This window comes from Amphiprion ocellaris, chromosome 8, assembly GCF_022539595.1.
Source record: "Amphiprion ocellaris isolate individual 3 ecotype Okinawa chromosome 8, ASM2253959v1, whole genome shotgun sequence".
NCBI lineage: Eukaryota > Metazoa > Chordata > Actinopteri > Pomacentridae > Amphiprion > Amphiprion ocellaris.
In genome coordinates, this window is record NC_072773.1 from 30,806,979 (window position 1) to 30,834,454 (window position 27,476).

General features: G+C 39.9%; 2 protein-coding genes across 3 annotated transcripts; both read right to left on the reverse strand.

The window, feature by feature from the left end:
• Nucleotides 1-576: 576 nt before the first annotated feature.
• Nucleotides 577-9,860, reverse strand: pa2g4b (proliferation-associated 2G4, b). The gene is made up of 13 exons (XM_023290170.3): nt 9,654-9,860; nt 7,829-7,957; nt 7,638-7,743; nt 7,465-7,534; nt 6,251-6,343; nt 6,104-6,167; nt 5,907-5,985; nt 5,748-5,826; nt 5,521-5,654; nt 3,801-3,895; nt 1,953-2,080; nt 1,714-1,767; nt 577-1,611 (listed from the first exon to the last, which is right to left on the reverse strand). The coding sequence occupies exons 1-13, from the start codon at nt 9,739-9,741 to the stop codon at nt 1,552-1,554; spliced, it is 1,179 nt and encodes a 392-aa protein (XP_023145938.1). The 5' UTR covers nt 9,742-9,860; the 3' UTR covers nt 577-1,551.
• A 1,055-nt stretch (nt 9,861-10,915) lies between these two features.
• erbb3b (erb-b2 receptor tyrosine kinase 3b) lies at nt 10,916-27,203 on the reverse strand. 2 transcript variants are annotated; one of them, XM_035957216.2, is made up of 28 exons: nt 26,881-27,203; nt 25,064-25,215; nt 24,778-24,964; nt 22,642-22,767; nt 22,478-22,540; nt 22,181-22,299; nt 20,356-20,497; nt 19,995-20,108; nt 19,792-19,909; nt 19,646-19,719; nt 18,698-18,788; nt 17,841-18,043; nt 17,496-17,628; nt 17,299-17,392; nt 16,196-16,353; nt 16,039-16,095; nt 15,136-15,277; nt 14,942-15,061; nt 14,719-14,817; nt 14,416-14,601; nt 14,168-14,323; nt 13,997-14,072; nt 13,758-13,904; nt 13,402-13,499; nt 13,136-13,312; nt 12,971-13,042; nt 12,410-12,692; nt 10,916-12,299 (listed from the first exon to the last, which is right to left on the reverse strand). In XM_035957216.2, exons 1-28 carry the CDS (start codon nt 26,957-26,959, stop codon nt 11,425-11,427), a joined length of 4,341 nt encoding a protein of 1,446 aa, XP_035813109.2. In that variant the 5' UTR covers nt 26,960-27,203; the 3' UTR covers nt 10,916-11,424. The 2 variants fall into 2 exon arrangements, with proteins under 2 accessions (XP_035813109.2, XP_023145954.2); XM_023290186.3 differs by having other exon boundaries at nt 25,064-25,218.
• Nucleotides 27,204-27,476: the final 273 nt, after the last annotated feature.

Here is a 27,476-nt window from a genome sequence, read left to right on the forward strand (position 1 = left end):
TTTCTATAGTTTCTTTATTTTTATTATTCTCTTTCCATATTCCTAGGGTGACACCAACATCCAAAATCACATTCCTTGTATGTTGTGTATGTACTTGGCCATGAAAGCTGATTTTGATATGTATTTTCTTTGTGTTTCATTTTGCTTGGTGTATAGGTTACCATAAAAGCAGGTTCAAACACTCAGAAATATTCAGTTCAGTATTACTGAACTTGAAAAATCTACTCTGGGATTTTAGTTTGCTTCATTTCACCCAACAAACCACTAATTTTTCCTTTGTCAGTATTTCTGCTTGAAAATTATATTCTCAGCAATGTGTTAACAGTTTTCAGTTTCATTTAGACCTTAGTGTGTCAAGAAATAAAACATGAAAAAAAAAACTCGAGTTCATAGGGAGCTAGGGGTGTATTATGGAGACATGACGTCTGTATTTCTAATATTCAGGCTACAGCTGTGACGTATTATGCACTTACCTTGATCTGGCTCTTGATAAATGACATGCAATGATTAATAATGTAACACACTTTCACACATCAGGACAACAGGCTGAATACACCAAAAACAGAAGCACACAAATGATGTCAGGTGGTTTTTTAATGTTTCCAAAAATAGTCTCTGAAACTGGGATTTGTTTTACAAAAGCATCCATATATTTAACAGGTATGGAATTCTTATGTAAACACAGACTGTCAGACTCAGTGGTGGCACCAGAAGACTCAATGCTGAACCCTTGGCAGGAGCTAAGACCATCCATGACTGAGAGAAAGAAATTAATTGCTCACTCATTACATTATCGAAGCAATAGGTCGTAAAATGTCAGTTCTAGAAATCGTTAGCTGAGTAACCTACAGTAGACGCCTAGAAGCATACACAATGAACTAGTGCACAGACCTAAGCAAGAGAAGTATAAATGCCGTAACTGAGCTAAATTCAACAGTAATGACGACTAATGATGTCATGCCTATAAATTGCGTGAATGTTATATGACATCAGGGTTCGAGACGAGGTGTTTCCATTTATGCCCACGACAAGTTTACACTCATTTCAAAGGCGTGGCTTCAAGGTGTATGATCTTAAGGAAGTTTTCTAAATGCCACACAGTTACACTGACACAATACTGTGCCTTCGTCATCCTCGGCCGCTCTGTCAAAACTCATTTTTATTTTCCACATCTTTCACTACAGTTATTGTGGAGAATGAATGGAAGGCTCAAGGTCGGTCGAATGGTGAAATGTTCCAGTGAGTATATGCCCTTGTACAAAATATTCTCCTCTGTAGCGGAACCATGTCCACTGTTAGGAGAATAAAGCCATCTCAAGGACAGGAAGATTTACTAGGGACGTACGTGTGTGGGTTTTTTTTTTGTTGTTTTTTTTTAGGTGGAGTGGCAGAATTTAGGAGCAGCATCATCCCAGACTGACATCAGTTAGATTCAGAGGTATTCACAGCGGCTGTGCCCACAAGTGCCTCAGACAGCTGGGACAGAAGGAATCGTGACGTCTGTTCTTTGGGTCATCAGATGTCGGCCACAATTTACTGGAGAGAGAGAATCTATTCTGCAGCTTCAGTCTCCATCGCCTGTCCGGTTGCATTCTCAACAGTCTTTGAAGCCTTTAGGAAAGAAAAGATGGTGGTTAGAGCAGAACATTTGGAAAATATTCTTTTCTGCACAAAAAAAAAAAAAAAACAGCATTTCACTGTCCTGTAACTCACCTTCTTTTTCTTCTTCTTCTGAGTCTTACGGCTGGCTGAGCTTTGGAGCAAAGCCTTTGTAGAGGGGGGAGAAAAAAAAGGACAAAAATGACCTCTTACGGTACAGCACACAATACATCAACACATAATGGCTGTGAAAATGCCACGTCAGCTAACAGCATGCTGTAGCGGTCCCATTATTTTAATCCTTTCTCCTTTAGCAAGAGGATGCAACATCCCATCCGTCAAACGCTTTTTACCTTCAGCTCGGGGTCCTCCACCTCATGCTCAGACTTGTAGAGTTCTGGCTCAAACAGGCTGTTGGTGATTCGCAGAGGTCCGTTGGCCATGAGCAGCACGGTGAACTTGAACTGGGCGACAAACTCACCTGAACAAAGAGAGGTTTGAGAGTTGCAGTAAAGCTTTCGGTTTACAGGACAAAATGTTGTGCATATTCAAAATTCAACCTTTTTCGTGATTTATAGCATAATAAGTTAGACATTATATATTAACAGCTCTAGCCATGGTTGTGCTGTTTCCATAAAGGTGCAGGACTTTTTATTGGAGTGAAAAATGAGCCCACAAAGACAAGCAAGCAGCTGTGCTCTGGTACGGACATAATGAAAGTAATTATTAACCTTGGGGTGGCTTTCAGTACCGTCTAGCATTTGAGTAATTCAGACATCTTTCACCTCCTTTATTTACAGACAAAACAAAACCAGAAGCTGCAAACAGACTGAAAGCAAACGATACACTGGCAGTCGAGGACCACTGCAGCAGCTCTCTGCTACTTTATTGTTGGTCGAACTGAGGCTAAGGGTAACACTTAGTTAGTTCTGCAAATAATTAGTCCCAAAAAAAGACTATAGTTTTGAACTAATGAAAATGATGACCTGAAGACAACACTAGATGAAATGTCACTTAAGTTGTTCAAATTCTTGTCATCATTACCAGTCTTGTTTTCCCATCAAGTAGACTATCAAAACTTTTTGCCTACAGAGACATCTAGTGGACAAAGAAGGTCAACTAATTACTGAACGTGATCCTCAAACTTTGTATTACATAAAGTAGGTGAAGTAAGTGGACAAACCACGATTATCTTTTCAAGCTGTATCTTAGCATAGAAGGTGTATGTAACTGTGGTTGTTTGCATGATTAAATATTAGTCAAAACACCAACTGAATAAAACCAAATAGGTCAGCTTTGGTTTCCAACAGTGATTCAGATCTAGACATCAGGTCAAATTGTTGTATACATCTTAAGACTAGAGGAAGAAAGCGTAGATATGTATTCTCATATTTACTAACAGCAGAAAATGGCAGGTTTTGATCCTTGCTAGTAGTTTTCTTGTTACATATCACAACTAAATTTCCTTAACAGAAGAATATAAATGTGAGATGAACTACAGCTACTACTGCTAAGCTGACCTAAAATTAAATGCCAATTTTGATACTCAACCCCCCCCACAAAAACAAGCTCTTAAACTTCTTAAATGTGACTTGTCTTTGTCATACATACTGACAAAGTGAAGACCTTTGGATGAGAAATTATCACAGGTATTTTGGCTTTTTTGACATTTTCTAGACAAACTGGATGTAACTCTTAGGAGCTGATGTGCTTCTGTTACATATTAAAATGAACATTTCTTTTTACCGCCTCTGTACCATGTTGTTGCCATGGTTACAGGCTGTCATTTTTGATTTGTATGAACTCAGGATTAATGAGTCTTACATAATTTGAGGCACCAGAGTGAGTGAATGAGAGGAAAATGACATGCTGCTGACACCTTGATGTATAATAAACGGTAACCACCACCCTAAGTGTTCCATTTGGTTCCTGTCTGCATAGAACCTAAACGAAGGGAAGCCAACCGAGCCCAGTGCACAGTTCACCGGAGCGCAGCACCAACCTGGCAGGGCAGGGCCGGACTGACCTTGCAGTTAAGTGGACGCTGGGGGAAAGTTCTACTTTTGCTGTGTCATTTTTCTACGGATTCAAGTAAAAGGCTTCCAGAAACTGTGAGAACATTTTGGTCACATATAAACAACGCTTCAGCAATCTTTATGGTCACTTGAGCCCTTAATTACATCCCTCATTGTTGTACTCACCCTCTTTCTCATGCAGCACAGTGAATGGCTGCAGCAGCTCATGTTTGGCACACTCCACCACACCCAGCCTGGCCTTGCCTTCATCCTCAAACGCTCTGGAGACACGAGGAAAGAAGAAAAGAAAATTAGGAGGACGAAAGTTGAGTGATGCAGCGGTACCTATGAGAGGAGGCCACAACCATCCCTGACATCTCATTATCCACCCCAGATCTGAAAGGTGAAATTCACTCATGTCCAAGTTACAGTAAGTGTAAGTGAAAGCAGCATTAGATTATGTAAGAGCTATGTGTAGCAGCAGAGAGTCAGGTGTGCAGCCTGTCCACAAGCATCACAGAGAGCACTAAAGACAGGTTTAGGTGGTTTTAGTTGATGGAGGCAAACGGAAGAAGGAGCGTTTGAGCAGATCCTTTATTCCAACATCTGTCAGACGTCACAATGCCGCATTATAAACGTCACTGGTCTACGTCTGTCACTGCTGCACTTTTTTCCCCTTACATACGCATACCACTTCTGTGCACTAACTGTTACAACCTCATCCTCCTGTATATAGTCTTCTTAAATAAATAAATTCTTCTTCTGTATATAAATATTCTCTGCGATTTTGCACTGTGCGTTTCTAGTTTCTTCTTGTCCTGCCTTTATACTTCTTTCTCCTTGCAGCTGCTGTAACGATGAGCTATCCTCACTGTGGGATCAATAAAGTTTATCTTATTTATAACTTGTAATTATGAATTATCCCTGAAATGGAGACATGATTGATATGATCTAATTGTAAATATACCCTATGTATTTTATTGCTTTTCTACTAGGCAGTACATTTGTTTTGTCATTTTGCTGTTTCTCAGCAATATGTGGCAAAACATTTTTTTTTGTCTTATCTTAAATGGTCTTGTGCCCTTTTCTATACTTCAGACAGGTGAGCTGTCATGCAGAGTCAAATTGCACTTAATTCTGTGCTGAGCTTAATCACTGTGCAATATTATTTTACTGTAAAAGTCTAATCCTGAAGTAAAAATGTTTTTCTGCACTATAAAGTTTTGTTAATGGGGAGATTTTTTGGCTTTACACCAGGATATTCGCTGTAGTGACATGGATGTGCATATAGATGACAGAACATTGCTTCTGATTATCAAAGGAACAATAAAATATGGTAAGGGGTAGCCTAGTAACAATAAACCACATTTTACTGTTGCTCCAGATCAGTTATCACACATGGACTGAATTTTCAGTGTTGAAATCATAAACTATGGATGTGTTAAGATATAGTAGCAGTGGTCCTCTAATACCTACACTTTTAACTGCATCTGTATTAGTTGATGCACATCAGATAATTAGAACCGTCACAAAAATAAATAAATAAAATACGTCAGTAGGCGATTTCTCTTGGCCAGGCTTCCCTTAAAAAGGAAGTCATTGTATCTCAACGGACCGACCTGGTTAAATAAAGGCTAAAAAAAAAAAAAAAAAAAAAAAAAAAAAAAAAAGAATAATAATGTTGACATAGTTTTCATAGTTCAACTAGTCACGCTGCTACAACAGGATAATGCAATTCATGAAATTTAGTTTGGCTTTTAGTTTTGATGCGTCACACAGAGATCGTCATTGGCCTCATCAGGTTATGCTATAAAAATGTCTGAAGGTGCAACTCGAGTAATGAACTTATTAAACTTAAAATGAAAAGCATAGAGTCAAATGTGATCTTAAGTTAAAAAAAACCTACCTCAGAGTGAAAGGCATCGTATCGAAGCGCCTCTCCATCTCACTGAAGAAAGTCCGAGACGTCTTCATCTTCAAGCCGTACACCTTGTTGGGGTCTCGTTTGTAAACAGTGGTCCTCTGACCTCCATCCTTCGCCTGAATCACGAAACACATAAAACCCTTGATGTTATGGAATTTTCCATCTTGAGCGGAAAAAAAAAATCATATCCCTGCCAGATTTCTCCTCACCTTCCCTTCTCCAGTGCTGATGAGCACATCCACTGCGTACACCTCATGCACCTCAAACTCAGCCTTCTCATGGTCCTTTCTATAAATACAGAGTGATGAGGTCATCCACTGGTTAAAGAGAAACACGGTGACAACAGGCGTATGCAGGAGGAGACTCACTTTTGCTGGTCCGTTGGGTTTTGGATGATCGTTTTCTCTCCGTCAATCACGTGTTGTTTGAGCTGGTGGGACAGCATGCCTGTAACATATGGAAGGAATGAGAGGAGTCAAGCGTGTCCAGCTTACAGAAAGCAAGACGTACTGTACAGCACTGGAATCAAAGAGCTTCAAAATGCCAAATGTTCACACGAACCTACCCTCAATGGGGGAGCACTTGAATGATTTTGCGATCTTGTTCCAGGCCTCTGTGACCTGTGTGTTCTGATAAAAAGAGACACGGTGTTGATTATTAGATGAGGTCTAAAACAGTGATCCTCATGTTCATATCAGTGGCAGAGCTTTACCTGGTTGCCTGGTTTGACAAGACGGAGAGCAGCCTCGGCACAGAGGTGAGCTGCTTTGATAACGTCAGCCTTCCGACCGGTCAGCGGGTTTTCCTGAAGTGACACAAGAGACAAGTTAAAGACTAAAGGCCTCTATACACTGTGCGATTTTAACAATCTCATAAGTTCACAGCTTACTACGCTGTACGGCATGAATCTAATAATGTTTGGGCACGATGTGAAGTTTGTTATGCGCAGATTGCATGATGAAAACGCAACTGAATAGCAGACTATGATGTACGTGAGTCGACATGAATGCAGAAGAATAAAACGTCATAAGCGTGCGCCGTCCATCCTTGAAAAATAAACAACTGAAGCATAAATGGAGCACCTACAATCACAGGAAAACTAGCGAAACTTGAACAAAGCCCTCGCCCTTGTGACATTCATGTGATTGGAGAGAAATCCCAAAAGAAGGAGGAGGAGGAGAATATGGACACAGTCATGACTCAGAAAGAGAGGCCAATTCCGCCGCTATATCTATCTATCTATCTATCTATCTATCTATCTATCTATCTATCTATCTATCTATCTATCTATCTATCTATCTATCTATCTATCTATCTATCTATCCATCCATCCATCCATCCATCCATCCATCCATCCATCCATCCATCCATCCATCCATCCATCCATCCATCCATCCATCCATCCATCCATCCATCCATCCATCCATCCATCCATCCATCTAGGTTGTGGTATGAGCTGGAGGACACGTTAAAAAGGCAGGGATTCTGCTGTCACAACTCTACTAGGCTGTCTTCTATGTTTAAATTCCACATACTTGTTTTTATGTGTTTTGCCATTGTCGCTGCAAATCATCTATTCAGGTTTAGCGTCATTGTCCTGCTGATCATTTCATACTGCATTTCTATTGGTTAGTTAGTTGATGTAGGTCGCAGCAGCAGTCCCACTGAGATGATCGCCCCAAAATTTCTGACAGTGTCAGAATTTTATCGCAGCTTGTCTTTGGTCACCATGACAACGGCCGTCCTTGAACCTGTCTCACTGTGCGACGTGGGACCACCGATTTAGAGCCACGACCAAAGATATCGCCACGATTCTCTCACGACTGCTATCTGTCATCTGGCCGAAAATCGCACAGTGTGTAGTGGCCTTAACAAATTATTACTAACTAGCTAATGCTGCGGTTATTGTTGCTTGCGATGACGTACCTTGGTCACTCCAACAATGAAGCTGTGAGCCACATTTGAGATGAAGCCATCGACGTGCACGCCCAGATCACTGCACACAAACACAGCATGAGGTAAAGAAAAGATGCACTGCAAATAAAACAAAGTACATTTCATCCCGCACAAGATGGACAGGTGTAAATTTAGCAGCTCACATTTTGACAAGGTCTCCATCCTTCAGTATGACATCTGGGTCGCTCTTCAGTGGGGAGTGATGGCATACACAGTTGTTAACCGACACACAAGTAGGAAAAGCGATACCTGAAAGAGAGAGAGTGCGAGTGAATGAGGGGGCGTAGAGTCAGAAACACTGAGAGTGACTCATGAAATGCAACCGAATCCTTACCTTTCTTCATATCTTTTTCCTTCTTGAAGATTTTCCCAGTTTCTGTCGCAATGAAAGCATCTCCCTTTTCACAGAGGCTGAGAACAGAGACTCCAGCCGTCGCCGCTCCAACTACAGTCTTCAGGGCCTCTGCAAGACAAGAGAAACAAAAAAAAGTCATGTCAGTGACAGTGTATACAGCACTGAACCTTTACTTTCAGCATCTATTGTTGATTTTCTGGATCAAAAAATGCACAAAAGGTGACAGTTGGAATTCATCTGTTGCATTTCTGCTGACAGAATACTCAGCTATTTGTCTAGTAATTTCAGCCTGAATATAGTTGGTACTTTTCCTGATTACATTACCAGGCTGCCACCACTGCGGATAGATAGTGATGTCAGCATTAACTATCACTGTTCAAGCCTCAGTCAGTTATTTGTGGAGTCTGACAGCAAGTGACACTGAACGGCTCATTTAATTTTGAATAAGCTGATGTTACATTTGCAAAGGAGATCAGTGTTTGACAGACTGTCTGACAGCTGCATATCAGCTGGAACCGGCACAAGGCTAACAGTAAATTAGGTGGCTTCTATCAAGATAAGTAGATCAGCTGTGAGAACGATTACAATACAAAAACCACAGCAAGGACACAGGAATGAAAAACAACTAGCCTCTAAAAGATTTTACTAAACTGTGATTTGTTTTTCTTTCTTTTTTTGTTTGACAAATCAAGGATAACTGGAAATTTGGATATTCTAATCAGGAAGTTGAGCAGATTTCCTGGCACAAGTGACGCATTATTTAATTATTACATAAGTTAAAAATGAACTTTGGATGTTATGTTGACTTGGATGGTTTTATTAAATGCATTTAAGCTTTATATAGCAGGAGGGTCAGCTGTTCAGTCTCCAGAGTGGCAGATAAATTATGGGCAAGCTTAAGGACTATGGCTGAATGAATGTAAAATGAGTGTGGAGGCAGACAAAAAAATGTCCATGATGGTTGAATGGAAGTTAAAATGACATATGTGTATTTAGAATGTAAAAATGATAAATGCACTTTAAGTACAGCTGCAAAAACAGACTTCTGATACTTTCTTAGATATAAACATACGCATATATATTACAACATCTCTGATTTTGGCCTCACGGTAATGATGCTATGTGCATGTGTGCTTGCATGTAATTTTTTGCTTCAACCACACATTTATAACGGCTACTTACGATTCATAATGGTGACTTTACATTGAATTTATGTTTTATACTTCTAAAGGACAATAAATAATCTATGTTTGACGTAATTCAACATACTAGAGAAGTGAGTGCGTTAATTAACTTGTGCTTACTCCAATTATGACCTAAAATTACACCATTTAAAACAACTAAACGTTCAATAAAATTACACAAAAATTTTATTTGTTTGTATCTGAATTTGCAGTCGTTAAACGCTCAAATATCGGCTATATTGTCTGGAACAGCCCCACATTGTCACTCACTTTTTTACTTGTCATTGTTATCTGCTAGCAGTCCCAGCTAGCTAACGCTTGCTAGTCAGTTAGCTCAGCTACATAGCCACCTAGCTTACCGGGCTAATGTGACAGCAACATGGCGTTAAACACACATGGGCTACTAGAAAGAGAATCCCCGGTTAAATATGTAAAAGATTCCCGTTTTACTGGTTTTAAACAAAGGCCTTCTTCCTGATACGATCTGTCTGAGCTCCTGCGGCGGCACATGGCACAGCTGCTGTCTGCTCTGACTAGCTGGCTCTGCTAGCTAACAGCGGACGGATCCTCAGACTTGTGTTCAGATCAAAAACGGCTCGTGAACGCCGCATTTCACTTACGATTCGCAATCTCGGCGCCCATCTTGTACTTGGTGACCACCAGATCATCGGCGATGGTCTGCTCCTGCGTCTCGTCATCTCCAGACATGTTGGCAGTGTGTCCGCGAACTCAGAGTAACTTTTTCCCCGGCGGGTGTCAGTCAGTCACAGGATGGACCACGCTGCTCTGTGCACCGGCCCGCCCGACTCCGGCCGACACTCCACGATCACTAGATCCCGCCCGCTGCCGAAGAGTCTCACTGAGGCCAAGATAGTTCACGTCCGGACCGCCTGCTGCCAGAGAGTGTCACTGCATGCAAGATGGTTATCCTCTCACTCCGCTGTGTTGATTGTTACACTCAATGACTGATATAATAATAATAATAATAATAATAATAATAATAATAATAATAATAATAATAATAATAATAATAATAATAATAATAATAAGAATAAGAATAAGAATAAGAATAATAAGAATAATAAGAATAAGAATAAGAATAAGAATAATAATAATAATAATAATAATAATAATAATAATAATAATAATAAAAAGGTAGGGCTTTTTATAATAATAATAATAATAATAATAATAATAATTATTATTATTATTATTAGGATTATAATTATATATAATTATTATTATATAATAATAATTGTTATTATTATTATTATTATTATTATTATTATTATTATTAGTAGTAGTAGTAGTAGTAGTAGTAGTAGTAGTAGTAGTAGTAGTAGTAGTAGTAGTAGTAGTAGTATTATAGTAATAATAATAATAATAATAATAATAATAATAATAATAATAATAATAACTCCAAGGTCAAGGTACATCAGTGTCAGATTGCACCATTTGTCGTTGTTTGAGCCAAAGTGGACTTCATGGGAGACGACCAAGGAGGACACCATTGTTGAAAACAAATCATAAAAAAGCCAGACTGGAATTTGCCAAACTGCATGTTGACAAGCCACAAAGCTTCTGGGAGAATGTCCTATGGACAGATGAGACAAAATTAAAATTTAAAATTTATTCTCAGTTACGTTGTAAATGTTACTTTAGATATGTGAATTCACAATTTTTTTTTGACATTTTATGGACATTATCACGCACTTGAAAAAAGTAGAAAAAAGAGGAAAAATTACATTATGTTACAGTTTTCTGTGATAATCTCCGATCCGACTGTGTCACCAAATAGAAGAAATTACAATTACAACAACCTAAGTGTAGATACACATTTTTTAATTATTAAATGATTAAAAAAACAAGTTGACAAAATAAATGAGCCTTTTTAATAAATCAATATTTTATTGTTATACTTTATAAAGACACATAAAGACAACATAAAAAAAGACATCTCAACATCCTCTACACAATTCAATGCTACAAATGATTGGCAGTTTGAGAATAAATCAAATTATGCTTTATAATAAATCATGTTAATATAAAAAGACAACAGAAACAGGTCACCTCATATTGCTGCTACAATTTACATATACGCGACAAAGAAACAAGATGCTTATTACTTTAACTTTGAAATTCAACATGATCAGCCACTTTATTTAATGACTTTGTATCATCTTTCAATTGCTTTCATAAATTATTTACTGCATGAATGTGTAATATAAGATTCAAGGACATATTTATTTTTAACATTTTTTTTCTCTCAAAGATTTTTGGCTGCAAGAAACTCAGTAAAAAAAATGGCAAACATTATAAAACTATACCAAATTTATGTCAGGACCTTAAGTAACTGCTGCAGTTACAGTGTCTCTGTCCCAGTCCACACTATTAGGTACGTACAGCATCTGGCTTGAGGAACAACCTGCTGTGCCAGTAGTCTGGGTTGTCAAATGATGTGTTGCTGCCAGGTTCCCCCATGTCAGCACACACCTTGATGTATTCCCCAATCCCTGCACACCTGCCGCCGCCCATCTCCTCGGAAACATCCCTCCCCTTCGCTGGGAGGTTCTGGTACTCTGTGTGCTCCCACCTACCAGGCACCACTCTAAATCTGGTCATCTCCTCGTACTCCTCCAGCGTTTCCCCCCTCGCTGTCAGCACATCTGCTCCGGGCACAATCATGCTGCTCTGGTTCCCCTGTAGACTGGCTTGTTTATTTGTGTTTTGGCACTTTTCCGTTTCCTCTTCCTCCTCGTGCTCGTTCCTCAACACCTCCTCTTCCTCCGTCTCTGCTTCGCTCTGTGCAGATGTTTCTCTTTCCCATTCCGGTTCATCTCCCTCTGTGGAGTCACAGCGCCTGATGTCCATGTATTCATACCTGCCGAACCCTTGACTTGCCTCCGGTTGGTCATCCACAGATTTGATTTCATTCGTGAAGTCTCTGTTTGGCTTCTCTGTCGAGTCTTTTTGCTCTGCTACATTTCCTCCACAAGCCTGTTGGACTTGCTTACTCCTCACAGCTGATGTTGGTGTGAGAGTTTCTTTATGTGTCTTTTCTTCGGTTGGGGAGGGTAAAGGTGAGATGTTTTGACAGAGTGCAGCCGTAGGGTCGTCGCCATGTGATGAGACGCTGCTGGCTGAGCAAGGAAGAGCATCACACTCTGTGTTCATGATTTCATACTCCTGGGAGGGATTCATCACCACGAGACGAAGATTGTTCTTGAGTCTTGAGTTTCTTCGGGTAGACTGAGAAATTCTAGAGGCTGTGAGCCGTGACAGAATGAGAAGAAAGAGGAAGAAATTATGATTATATGTCATTATAGCAACAATTTATTTTCAAAAGGTAATTACTTATTACTTGCTGGTAATGTACCTCTCTCTGGAGTCCCAGGTGACCCAGGCAGGACGTAGCCGTAGTGATCCACCTCCTCGTCTTCGTCGGCCGTCCACACCTTGTATGAGGACGGGCTTGAAGCAGTTGAAAGCTTCCTGTGTCGGCTGGCAGGCAGACGAGCGTTACTCCTCTCTGAGCTGAACCTGGCCCTGTGAAGGCTCACAGTCCGTAAAGCGTCCTCTGCTTCCCTGCCAACTGCCCTGACCTGTGACCTCTCAGGCAGCGTCTGGACCGAGCTCAGGCGAGACCTCTGGAACCACAGCTGAGGCAGAAAAGCAACGACTGATGCAGCAGCTATTAAAAATGAATCCAACCATGACTCACTCTGGAGCGTCTTACTTTCCGCTGGCATCGCCGGGTCATAATATTGATTTTCAAACAGCTACTGGCAAAATGTAGTAATAATGCTGACTAAAGTGAAACAACTCAGAGTTATGGCTGAATATATGGACTTTATAACTTGTGCAAAGCGAGAATGGACCAGCATTAGTGAGTGTTTGTCTTTGCATGCATGTGAGTGAAAATGTGGGTCTGTCACACCTGGCGTAGGCTGTCTGCAGGACTCGGGGTCATTGGCAGGTATCCAGTTGGTCCAGCCTGAGAAGCACCACTCTACAAAAAAGAAAAAATGATTGATTTGGCACCGAGGCAGTGACAATGGTCCAAAACCAATGCATATATCAAATCTAAGACGTGTTTTATTACTCTGTAAGAATTAATCCTGGATCGAGACAGACTCCATGAAGGGGAGTGCTGAAGAGGAGGTGTAGCCAAGCCGTCCTCCAGTCCTTCCTCATCATGATCCTCCAGATCTGCATCCAGAAGTCCTCGCTCTGACTCTCTTCGATGGATTTCGTCTGGGGCATCTTCATCTCCTTCCAGCTACAGAATACCATAGAAGAACGGTGTTGAAGGTCTTAGTCTGCATATCAGAGATAAAATATGAAGCTAAAATAATTTGATGACCCCACCTTAATGACCAGATATCTAGGTGGGTCTCTTGCCATGCGAGTGAAGTCACTGGCCAGCTCTTTGAAGGTTGGTCTGATGTTTTCATCAATCATCCAGCCTGAACAGAAGAAGCAAAACACACAAGCAAATGCTGTATTGTACATTCAATACATACAATAATTCATTGCTTTTTATCTTACAGTCTAATTACTTGCAGCTCTTGCTTTTGAAAGTCTTTTTATACTTTAAAAAAATGTTCCACTCGTTAACATTTAATGAGAACCTACATGGGAATAAGACTAATTCTGATACTAGTGTGCATTTGTGCATAAGGCGAGAATATCTTAACGCACATAAGATTAATGTTTCTACTAACATTTAACCATGACCATGTAGACGTCTATAGTACAGATGTGGGGCTGTGACAGACGCTCGCCCTTCTCCAGCAGACTGGGGACTTCCTGAGGCTGCACCGATGCATATGGCTCCGCCCCAAATGACATCATCTCCCACACTGTCACCCCTGTCCAGGAAGAAGAGAGATGCTGCATTTAAATACAATGATTAATTTAATGGTACACTCTGTGGCGCTGCACACACTCACAACCTTCTTACCGTAACTCCACACATCACTCTGATGGCTGTATCTTCGGAACAAGATGCTTTCAAGTGCCATCCATTTTATTGGTGTCTGAATTAGGAGATAAATGGCAGACGGGCTTTACGGACTGGTGAAAAACATTTAACAAGTCAAGGTGAATCTCAAATTGAATGAGTCAGAACAACCTTTGTGTCCGTGTAGACGTATTTCTTGTCGTCAGGATAAAGCAGGTCTGCGACACCGTAGTCAGAGATCTGGACCTGGTAGTCGTTTTTCAGCAAGATGTTACGGGCGGCCAGGTTCCTGTGGACCATGCAGTGTTCCTCCAGATAGTACATACCCTAAGACACAAACACAAACACACTATGTAAACTCTGACAGCTTACTCTTTCATTTTGTTTCTCAGAAAAATTTTCATTCCAGCTGCACTTACCTTAGCAATCTGCACACACCAGTTGAGCAGGCGCTGGGGGTCCAAGCTGTTCTTATGCTGCCTGATGTGCTCCAGTAAGGAGCCCTGAGAACTGAGCTGAGTCACCAGCTGCAGACTGGCACCTGGACAGATGCCCAGCAGCCTCACGATGTAGGGGTGGTCCAGGCTTCCCATGGACAGCATATGCTACACGACAAACCAACGATAACACAACTTTCAATTAATCGTAGCATCGTAAAAAAATCTGACATTTCTTTTTCCTTCTAACCTTATTCTACATTGTACATTTTTCCAGAGACTCACATCAGTGATCTCAGTGAAAGTCTGTCGGCCTGAACTGTCCTGGATGGTCTTAATGGCCACAGGGATCTTCACTGTCTCTCTCTCTGGAGTCCAAAAGCCCTTAAACATGAATTTAACATACTATTGAAGTCACATCAGTTCACATGTATCTGTGAATCTTGTTTAAGAAAACTACAGTAGCACACAATCACTAAATGTCTCACAAATGAAGGTTGATCAGTACCTTGTGCACTGTGCCAAAAACACCCAAGCCAAGTGCTTTGATTTTTTTCAGCTCTGAGGGCCTCAGAATGCGGGCATGAACCTTGGTGCCTTTCTCTCCAGGACCCAGTGGCTCAAAGCTCTGCCAAAAACAGAGCATTTATCAAAAGAAAGCTTATGGCGGCTTGTAAAATTGGATGGTTTGGAAAGTCTCACCTCTCCACTCTCCAGGTATCTCCTCATGGCTCTCTTGCGGCGAATGGCCAGGCCTCGGTGGTACAGCACACCGAGGAAAAACAACACCAGGCAGAAAATCAAGCCAGCCGGGACACCTAAAGCTATGCCTGTGATCTGACCACTGCAGACGGAAGCAAAGAGAGAGACAACAGCATGGAGATGCAAGGGGAAGTCAATGACATTGACTTTGTTGTGGGTGTTATATAAAGTAACAAGAAGAGTCATACCTGCAAGTGCAACAAGTTTTGTTTTTTTGTCATATATTTCCCTCGTTATCTGACAGTCAATGCTTTTTGTTTCACACAAGTTTTATGTATGACCTCAGCAGGATGATACAGTTTTTCATTAATCATTTCTTGATCATAATAATCTCTTTACATTTTCAAAAGGCACTGGAAAGTACACTATTTACCAGCAACCAAATGAAATACATGGATGGTGATTAAAGGACAGTAACGCTGAAAATATACTGTGTATTTTTTCACTATAAAATTTTAAACTCTTTTTCTCTTATGCTTTAAAAGATGGAGAAGAAAGACGGACAAAGGCAAAAAGGTGAGATTCTTGATATGACTACCTCATATTTTTACTTATGTTTCTTTCATGAAACATCTGATTTCATTTAATGCTTCTGAAGAAGATTCAAGATTCAAGACCTTTATTTATCACAGACAGAATTATACATCTCAGTGATTCCACATAATTTAGATTTAGAAGTGCATATAGTAAAAATCAGAGATGCTGTGCTTTTTGGTTATGGTGCAACGATTTACTCTTAAATTGACCAACTGGCAACACCATTGTGTGTATTACAGTGAGTCCTGGAGTGACGGTGACACACGTTACAGTGTTTTATGTTCACCAGCAGGGGGAAACACTCACCTACTAACTGCCATTCTGGCAGTCTGTAAACAGTCATGTAATCCAGGGCCACTGCATCTGAAACATAAAAACACATAATTATCCCTCAGTATTCACAGATTCAGTAACTGTGAAGCTTCAGCACCTGGAAATGCATTCAGTTTCAGTCCAGTCTCACCCCTGTGTGCAGTTGTGGTGACACGGTTCACAATGACCCTCCCTGTTGGGGTATTTGAAAATCAGCCCCTTCTGTCCATCGTTTACTCCAGTGGGGCAAGAGGACATGCAGTAGGGACCGTCTCGAAGGTTGGCACAAGCTACACATTCATCTGCACCCTGCCAAAGTGTGAGAGAAAATACAGCGAGGCAGAGTGAGATAGACGAACAGTGAAGCAGCACTGAAGCAAGACGTAGTGAAGGATGCTGGCAGTGTAATTTGCAATCTAATGAGCAGGAAGTGGCAGAAAGTCGAATACCTTAACAGAAGAAAGAGCTGCCTTTGATAGTCTTACACTCTCCATAAGGGAGCGTCCCACATTATCAACCTTCAAAACTCACCTTAAACAGTGGCTGAAAGTGAACCAGTCTTGTGACCACCAACCCTTTCCTTCTTTGTGTACTTTTTGTAATGTGCTTTTATTGTGATCTATTGTCCTTTTACTGTGGCCTATTGTCCTATGTTTTATTGTATGTTTCACTGTTATGTTTTTTTTATGTGCTTCTTTCAATGTGCTTTTATTGCGACTTATTGTCTTATGTATCACTGTTATGTCTTTTTGTATTTTTTTTTTATCTGCCTAGGGACTGCGGATGTAAATTAGCATTATTGCTATAATTTGGCATATTTATGTCCATTGCTGTCTAAATAGACATTAATTAATGTGCACTGTCCCTATCAAATAAATAAATAAAAAAATACCATTTTGCAGAGGTTTGTTGTGATCTGATGTAAAGAATTGCAAAAGCATCAGATGTTTAAAAGACAAATCTGATTTTTTTCAATAATTTGGATAGTCACCATTTAAATTTCCTTTCATTTCATGGCAAACAACAACTAATGCAAAGACAATACAGTATTTATATAACTTTGTTTAGAGAAAATGCACATTATTAGAAGCTATAAGAAGTCAGTTTCTTCTTTCACAGTTCAGTGTTTACAGAGATTTTGAAAGAGTGTGTTTGTGGCATGATGACAAAGCGCAAAAATTAAATGCAAGTAAGAGGTCATTCAAAGGCACTGGACAACAATGTCTCTGTACTGAAATCAAAATAAGTGCTTACCGGTCCGGTGCAGCTGGCTTTCCCTCTCTGAGGTTTACATTCTGGATGACAGATCACACACTCGCCCTTACGACTTGCAAATTCCCTCGTAACTCTGCAGACACATTATTCACAACACAGTATTCAGTATTTGGAAAGTATAAAAATCACATACAACACACAAATATTAATCAGAAGAACATCGAGTCAATACTGACCCGGTGTAAAAGTTACAGCTGCCTACACATGTGCCGTCCCGGCTGTAGTTCCTACAGGACAAACACTGATCGGGCCCCGGACCCCAACACCCAGAGTCTGAACATAGAGGGTCGCACACATGGCCTTCTGCCACTGCACACACAACCATGGAAAGAATTAATAAAGTTGCAAGATGTGAGATAATGAGAAATTATTTTTTCTGACTGTAACTGAGATTGTGTAAAAGTGATTTATTTTTTAGCGCTCTATCAGCTGTTTTGTGTAATTTTCAATTAATTTAAGGAATAACAAATGCTGAGGTTTTTTTTTTTTTTTTTTGCTGTCGGCCCCCCGGCTCGCCTCACCGCACTCTGCCAGCTGTCTGTTGTTGTTGAGGTTGTTGACTCCAACCCTGCGCCCTCTGAACAGCTGCGTCCAGTTCACAGTGTGGTGATAACAGAGGTTGGCATTCTGACTGATGTAGACGCTGCCATCACTGATTTCCCGGAGCGATCGCAGACCCAGTGAGGTAAGAGTGGGGATGTGCATCACCATCAGAGAATAACGCCTTTGGTTTGAGGGTTGGAGGATCCAGAAAAAAACAACTTCTGAGTTAACAGCAAGAATATTGAAAATGAAGCAAGAATTACTTCAGTTTTGTAACTCTGCACATTGTGTTTTAGTTGGAAGCCTTCTAATGGCGTGCTGCAGTCTGGATGTCAGTGTAATATTAGGAATTACACACACATGCACACACAGTTCATACCTGTTCACAGCTATGAGGCACACAAAGAGAAGAGAGCAGTTAGAAAGTGTCAGCATGATGATGAAGTGACAGGAGAGTGTAAATTATGTGGAATCACAGTTTGGATGCAACACACTACGCATGTCCTGCAGACAGACATTAGTTTGGGGACGAATAGAAACATCAGAACCAGCCGGAAGCATAAAGCAACCATCTGCAGCCACCAAGTCTTTCCTCTATGTTCACTGAATTCTAAATAAATCACAATGACCTTAGTGCTGTTTAAATATCTGTTACATGAAGAAAGTTTATGCTATCAGTCTATGTGCTGCTAACAGATTAATTTACTGTCTTTCACTGATTAAATCTTAGGAGATATTTGTTTAAGTTTTGCTCTGAGCTGGCTCTGACTGATGTGTATATAAATATGTTCATCACTTCTAGTCCCAGATAACACTGCATGTAATCAAGCCTTACTTGTAGAGCGACCTCCCTTGAATGGTAGTGAGACTTGAAAAAACCGACAGATCATTCAGCTCTTTGGGCCATGACTGGATGTTAAGAATATCTGAGAATAAAACACAGTAATGACATTAATGCCACATGACATTTGGCATATTCCATCCATCCATCCATTATCTATACACCGCTTAATCCTCATTAGGGTCACAGGAGAGCTGGAGTTGATCCCAGTTGACTGAAATCATTGGACACCCTGGACAGGTCACCAGTCTATCACCGGGCTACACATGGAGACAAACAATCACACTCACATTCACACCTATGGAAAATTTAGAGACACCAATTAACCTCAGCCTGTTTTAGGACTGTGGGAGGAAGCTGGAGTACCCGGTGAAAACCATGCAAGCATAGGGAGAACACATAAACCCCATGCAGAAAGATCCCCGCAAGTCCAGGACGTGAACTTAGGATCTTCTAGCTGCAAGGCAACAGTGCTAATCACCAAACCACTGTGTAGCATTTGGCATATTATACATTAGAAATGACAATTGTTTAAAGCCCAACATTCATCATTCATACATCAATAGATTGTGAAATATCCTAAAGTTTTTTTCTGTCTCATTTAGGCACAGAGAACAGTCTTATATCTAAGATTTCCCTTTTTCATGTATAACAACTGGATTGCCATGTGACAAGAAAATCAAGCAGGCAAAATGTTTGCTGTTGCTTTTCGGTTGGCTCAAGCAAGATTAATGTTCTGACATGATGGTAAGTTAAAACAAAATCAAAATAAAGCTCACTGGAAAGAAAGAAAATCTTTCTTAAACACACTTTGACATATGATTGAAACTAGTTGCTTTTGTTTAACAAAATGTACTAAAACCCACAAAACTAAATAATATCATGATGTATTATTACCGCCATTATCATTTATTATTAACAAATGTAACTTTATATACAAACCTGTTATTTCTCTAACTGTGTGGAACACTTCCAACTTTTTGGCATCGAGGGGTGGGATATTTTTGAAGTCGTCTCTATGAAGAATAAAAAACACAATATGAACATGTTGAATTTTGTGCAACGTGTCCTGAGATTCTTCAACTTACCCAAGAATCCCTGTGACCAGGAAGTGAAGGCTGCCCTGGATCTTGGTGCAGTTGATGAAGCTGTCGATGTTGCTGGAGTCCACAGTCTGTCTGTGTTCTGCACCAGTGCCTTCACACACTACAGGGATGACCAGAAACCTTAATTAACTTTGACGAATGACAAGGAATCTTGGTGTAAAAACACAGTATATATTAGTTCCAACCTTTCGGGCAGAGTCCACTGCAGAGCTCGCACTGCCTCTGACCTTCTCTCTCCACCTCCATCTTGTCCAGAGGACAGACGCTCACACAGGAGCTGCCATCCACCACAAAATGAGCTATCAAGAGAAAGGAAGGAAAACACAACGACACACATTTCAGCAAGACAGAAGAGCCTCTAGCAATGTTTAGAAACTAGCATCAGGACTGATAGAATAAAGTAGTGCTGATAATGGTTTGCAGTATTAAAGTAATGCAGCACTTAATAGTTGCATAGGCCTAATGGAAAACTTCTTTTATGTTCTACACTGCACAAGTAGCACAAGCTAAATCTGTTGAGTGTACAAACACACACAGGCCACTCACTGGGGCACTGGGAAACACAGATCGATCCATACTGGTATTTGGCATTGGGGTTGGTCTCCATCTGAAACGTCTGCTTGTTATAGATCAGAGTCTGAGGACACTGAGGCACACAGGCGCCAGAGTCGTTGAAATGACGACAAGCCTTTACAGGTACAAACACACAAACAGGAAATTACATTTGAGCAATTTAGCAAAGCCCATTGAGTAAAGAAATCATCTAAAAAGAATATTTGCAGTTCATTGCTTAATTTAACTTCCAACTGCTTTCCAAAAAAGAAAAACACCAGGCTGAAGCTTTCGGCTTCAGGTTTAGCCTGCTAAAGACATCGATGGCATCAACCTGTCAGACCGTCACTGGGAGCCACACTGAAATATCTAACAACTATGTTATGCATAGATTTAATTTAAATTGTGTACACACATTAATGGTCCCTAGAGGCTGCATCTTACAGATTTTTGTTATGTCCTAGTGTCATCAAGAGTTTGAGACTGGCTTTGATTGAAAAGACTCAACAGCTTTTAAAAGAATTACTGTGAAATTACATACTCATTAGGGTGAATTATATAAATCTGTAAATTAAGCACAATTTATTTCAATTACCCTATAGCTTTACTTTGTGGTAAGCATAACAACTTGCATGGCTGTAGACCCTTAGCCTCCAGGCACCCAGGATTTTAAATTCTGCTGTAGTCAACTATTGTTTTTACAAGATATCTTAATAGAACATAAAATTCTTGTGTCAAAAATATCATGTTGCTTTAAAAAGGATACATTTAATGTGTTGCTGTTTGGCACCTGTTCTCAATGGTCGCTTGCACGGGTAAAATAGGAACAGTTCCTAGGCACAGTTTCAACACTATACTTTGATAACTTCGCAAAAACTAAAGTTGGGCAGACTGTCTAAGGGGGGTACGCATATCAGAATGGGATTACTGTCAAAAAAAAACAACAACAATAAAACAATCGCTTCTTAAAGGATGGTACTGTAAAAAAAAAAAAAAACTTTCATAATTAGGCAAAATATAGAATTCCAACTAACAAAGTCCTTAAAACTTTGACTCTTATCTATGTACACCGATCAGGCACAAGATTATGACCACCTGCCTAATATTGTGGTGGTCCCCTTTATGTCAACTAAAACACTCTGAACCAGTGGCTCTGGACCAGAGGACCTCTCAGGGTGTCTTATGGGGTCTGGCACCAGGATGTTGACAGTTGACATTGACATTTTGGGTACTCTGGGTTGTGCAGTGGGGCCTCTTTGAATCAAACTTGTTCCACTGCATCCTGTTTAACCTTGATCAGAATGGGGTCTAGGAAGTTTGGAGGTCAAATCAACATCTTGGGCGACTGCTGTGTTCCTCAAGATGTTCCTGATTGTTTGATATTTTTGCGATGTGGTGGGCTGCATTTTCCTGCCAGTGGCATTTAGGATTGCCATTTGCATGAAGAGTGTGCTTGTTCTGGGACAATGTCTAATTGGGGGTCTAAGTCTCATCAACATAGATGCCAAAATCCAAAGTTTTCCAGCAGAACACCCCATAGTACCAATATGATCAATGCTAACCACTTCACTTGTCAGTGGTCATAATGTTGCTGCTGTTGGTGTATAACCTATTACAAAGAAATCAAATTTGAACCGAAGTATAGAATTTAACCAAAGACGCAAAGCATTTTCCAAAAATAAGAAAAAGCAAATTAGTTTTAAACCCTTCATGTAGCTCATATTCACATAACAGAAGCTGACACTATATTGTGCAACATCTGCCTTTCTCTTGTTTCTATCAGGAAATTCCTACAAAGAGGCAAAGACAAAGCACTTACAAAACAGTCCACATCCAGAGGGCCTTTACATCCCGCTGCACACTCTATGTGACAGCAGTGCCTGGGGCTGGTTCCAAAACAGCGGCCGTTACACTGCGGCGCACACACCGTCTTAGTCACTGACACACAGGAGAGACGAGTTCAACTGAGGTCAGATAAATCTATGTGTTGTGTCTTTGTGTGTGCACCTCTGCGTATAGCTGTGTGTCCATGCAGAGAAACATTCAGTGAAGTGGAAGAAGAAGAAGGAAAGGATAATGGGGCTGAAAAATGGAAACAGAACATTTGGACACTCACAGATCTGGCATTGATCCTCATTTGGGCCCCAGCAATAATCTCCACAAGATTTGTGACATGGGCCTGAAAGAGAGGAAGAGACAGAAATACAGTCAGCACTTGTAAGAAAGAGACAATCTAGAGATCATTTAGGAGAAGTGGAATAGGACAATCATAGCAGTGACCTCTTTCTCCGTTGTACCGGATGTCAATAGGAGCACTGTTGTCCCGGATGATGTCTTGCCAGTAGATCCAGGGGCCATAACTCAGGTATTTGTTGTTGATAATCTGTACTCCTCCTTCCAGAATCTCTGTGAAGAAACCAGGGAGACATGATGCCACAATCATTTAGCGGATGTTAAACTAACACAGGTGGGTAGCTCAGTCCATAATGAGATATCGTAATGTATTTGCAGGACATGTTCTGTCTTATTTACCAAAATCTGCAAAGTAGCTTGTAACTAAATGTTTGAGATATACACTACTAGTCAAAAGTTTGGACACAGCTTCTCATTCAATGCTTTTTATGTATTTGTATTATTTCTGCATAGTAGATTAATACTGAAGATTAACAATTTTTTGTTCACAACATAATTACATTTTTTGTAGTTTTGATGTCTTCAGTATTAAAATACAATGCATAAAATAAATAAAAAACACTGAATGAGAAAGTGTGTCCACACTTTTGACTGCTAGTGTGTGCAGTTGATAAGTTGAATATCTGAGGATGTTGTGTTCAGTTCTACCTCAGGTTTCACGTTCATAGAAAATTTCATTATGCTTATGAGTTAGAAAAAACACATTTCAGCCTTCATCCAGACTCCAGTACCATGAATTTAGGTGAAGCTTGGATTGAATTTAGTGCATCTTACTCTAAAACAAATTTGTCTGACAATGAACTACAGTTGAGCCACTGATAAATGTTTTATCATGTCTTGCTAAACTTTCCAAAACTGAATAACTGCTGGCTATAAGATCTCTATCTTTTATATTTTACTTTTACTTCCACAAAAAACTTATTTCAAGGAACAGAGGACATATTTTCTTTGCTGTGTTATCGGGTCGTATGGTTTTCCTTAAATCCAAGAAAAGGTTTTCCTTTACATCTTAGATATAAATGTAATTTCTAGTGGTGGGATGCGATTAAAAAATTAATCTAATTAATTACAGTATTTGTGATTAATTAATCACAATTCATTGCAGTTTTGTCAAATAGAATTATTTGACACAATAAGTGAAGTTTTTCAATTCAAATAAAATTGTGGTTGACAGTTGAATCAATGAATAGACATACACGTGTTTATAATTTAAAATTTCTTTTAAAAAAGGAAAATGGGACATATAGAAAAAAGTGATTTTGATGACTTAAAGCCTGAATTTAGTTGTTTTTTCCACTGTATGGCACATAAAATCAGCGTAAGTAGTTCAAGGAGATTCAGAAATTTGAAAATCCAGAGATTCATTCTGTTTTCATCTTTTCTGGGTCTGATAAATGGTGTAATTTTGATGTTTCTTTTTGTAGGAATATAAATTTTTATTTATGTAATTTTTTTATAAACAAAAAGTTTATAATGAAGTTATTAAAAGAGATATTTTTGTTGTTTAGGTTATTCCTCCTCCAAGGAGGCAGAGCCTCAACGGAGTAAAAACTTAAACCACAAAAATGTTTCATTTCTATTTATCTGCATTTTTCATCTGTCTGCTACATTCACAGATTACTGCAAATCGAAGTGCAATTATAGCGATTTTATTCAACATTGTAAGACTTTCTGTAAACTCAAGCACTGTCTAGAAAAGTGGTCTATTATGGGATGGCTACACCGTTAGCCGTTAGCATGACTCGTAGCTAACGTTAGCTCTGGTGCTAACAGCAACATGTTTTACATTGAGGTGATGCCGTCAGCTTGAAGTGACGCAGAGATCAGAAAAGTCTTTGTTGTACAATTTGCACACAACCAGGCTTTTATCCAAGCTGCCATCGGGAATATTTTTAAAAGAACACATTCTATCCAACAAGCTCAATCTCGTCTTCCTTCACTGTTCACCAGTGCCTGACTTCACTCAGTGCTTCCTGTGCTTCTTCTTCATGGCTACAAACAGACTTTAGGTTCATTACCGCCACCTACTGGGCTGGAGTGTTCATCAGCGTTACCTGTGTGCCAGAAATGAGGGAACTGAGGAGGGCGCGATTAGTTGCGTTTTAATTTTTAACGCATTATTTTCGCCATAATCAAGTAATCAAAATTAACGCTTTAAAGTCCCAGCCCCAGTAATTTCTCATGATTCAGTTATCTTGTCTCTTATATCTCTTCTCCATTCACCTGTCAGATTCGTGAGCCCCAGCTGCCTCAGGCCATTGGAGCCGTCTTTGGGGTAGTTGAAGAAAACTGAGAGGGCGAAGCGTCTTTCGTACAGACTGTTTCCTCTGATGACCCGTAGCTGCCTCAAAGGAAGCTCCTGGAAGTGGTTCATAGCAATCAGGACGTAACCGGTCACCTCTCGGATTGTCTGGAGGAAAGAGGATAATCAATATAGGAGAAATCAATGAAATTATTTGAGAGAAACAAACATGCTGATAGACTGCATGGTGAAGAAGAGTGTTGCTACCTTGAGGAATGAGAAATCCCAGTTACTCTCAATCTGAGTGATCTCCAGGTTTCCCATGATGATCTCACAGCCGTCATATCGATCCTTAATCAGGTTGTACTGATTCTCCTGAGAGCCAGTGGAGCTCAGACCATTCTGCGTACCGTGACAGACTTCTGACATATACAAAAAAGAAGGATAGGTTGACTATTTTCTCTCAACAGAAAAGGGATATCAGTCAATGTACTTGTCATTCCCACAAAAAATCTCCTAAAGCAGAAAAAATCCACAATCCTAATTCAGTGTGAATGTGATTTATTACATCCAGCTGAAACAAAAAAAAAGAGTTTTCAGCAGTAAGTTGAATTGAGTTACAGTCAACAAAACTCTTCTAAGAGCAGGCTAATGTCTTTCAGAAATGAATGAAAAACCAATGGAATTCATATGAAAATGAAAAAGCGCTACTATGGTCTTTTAAAGCTGAACAAATGGTGAATGTGAGCTGCTATGGGTTGGATTATTTCTGTGGTATTTATGGGTTTAGTGAGTGTCCCTGATGCAGTGTGCGCTGCAGAGTTTGATGTGAAGCAGAGTGAAACAGGCAGCCTGTAACCTCGCTGCACGGAGCAGTCCAGGCCTGGGGCTGATGGAGAGGAGGCCGAGGGTCGAGGCAGAAGGGTTTTTCTGGGACAAAGTGCCTCATTGTGATAAAACTATAAATGTGGACAGTGTGTCCCAGTGAGTGAAGAGTGATGCATTGACAGACAGTGCTTCTGTGTGTGTGCATGTGTGTCTGCAGGGTGCGTGTTGCTGAGATCATACCAAGAGACAATGGAGCATGTGTGAGTAGGACATTCTGGCAGCGGGAAGGGAAATATTGTGAACGGAAGGAGACATACACACCATCTCGTAGTGACCAGCAAATATTGTGGCACTGTGCAAAGACGAGGCACCTGCAGCAGTCAGCACAAGTCATATTCCCAGACTTTAACATGAACATGCAGGTTTAAACCAGAATCTTCCACCTCTATAGACAACATCTGAGGCTCTCTTGAGACTTCTCTGTAGACTCAAGTCTTCATGCACATAAATATTAATCCACAGCTCTCGTAAGTAAACACTGACACCGATTCAAAATGGATGAGCGGTGTGATAATTCTGACTATTAGAACAAATATAACACATGCATGGACAAACACACACATAATCCAAACTTAACCTTTTGCAATCCATAGCAAACTCAAAATAACTTTAACAAAACAGTACATGAATGAGTCTGAGTCTCCTTATTTACCACATACAGGGAGTGTAAAACCTTTAATAAATGGTTTGACAAAGTGGAAGTTGATGCCTTTTATAAATAGTGATGGAAAACGATTTAAAACACAGTTGTAATAATACAAAATATACCGTTAAAGGAAGTTATTATATATGCTGTACATGAATGTCCTTGTAATTGCTGATAGCTATGATAAAATGCATCATTGTAAACCATTTATTAAAAGCTTAAATATTTATTAGAGGCACTAAAAGTAACTTTATTTTGTAGCTTTGTATAGCTGCCATACAACCCCAATGATATTGACCACCAGCATTTTATCACATGTGGATATATTGGGCCTTAACAACAAGCAGAGCAGGGCAAGTGCTGTGTGATCTGATAAGAAAAGCTGGGTGAAGGTTATAGATTTACAGTAATATCTGAATTCATTAATCATTCTTTTTTTTTTTATTAGATTTCACAACACGTAGACTGCAAAAGAGAAACTTCAAACAGGTGAGTTGAATCTCTTACAATAGCAGAAGTCATCAAGACATAATCTATAATATTCTCCTACCTTCATGGGTTTGGGATGTTGCTGTTTGCTGCCTCCACAATAAAGTCACGGACAGTAACAGGACTTTCCACTGGTTCATGTTGATGCTGATCCTGTTCACCCAGATATCAGCACATCACACAGGTTTGGGAAGTCCAATGTTGTGTAGGGGAAAAATTAGGATGTAGTGGATCCAAAAATGGTCTCAAGTCTCTGTCTCTTGAAAATGAGACAAAAGAAAAACACAATCCAATATCATGTACTGAAAACGAAGGATAAATGAAACTTCTTCTTCAAATCATTAGTGATAAGAGCAGATAAATCGCTCAAAACTGGCGAACAAGTTGCAGTTTATTCTGACTCGGGGGTTTCCCTCGCAGAGAACGACGTCTGATTGGCCAGGAGCCCGACTTAGTCACCAATCAGAGGCTGGTCCGTCGTTTTTTGTTTTTTTTTTTTTAGCTGTAGTTTTAGTTGCTGCACTGAGCTGATAATGTCACAACAATCTACTAAATTTCTGCGGATTGCTTAAAAACATAAAGATTTGAAGTATTTTATTTTATAGCATCACTGATAGAAAGTCAAAAAAAAAGATACAGACACAGATGTCCAACACA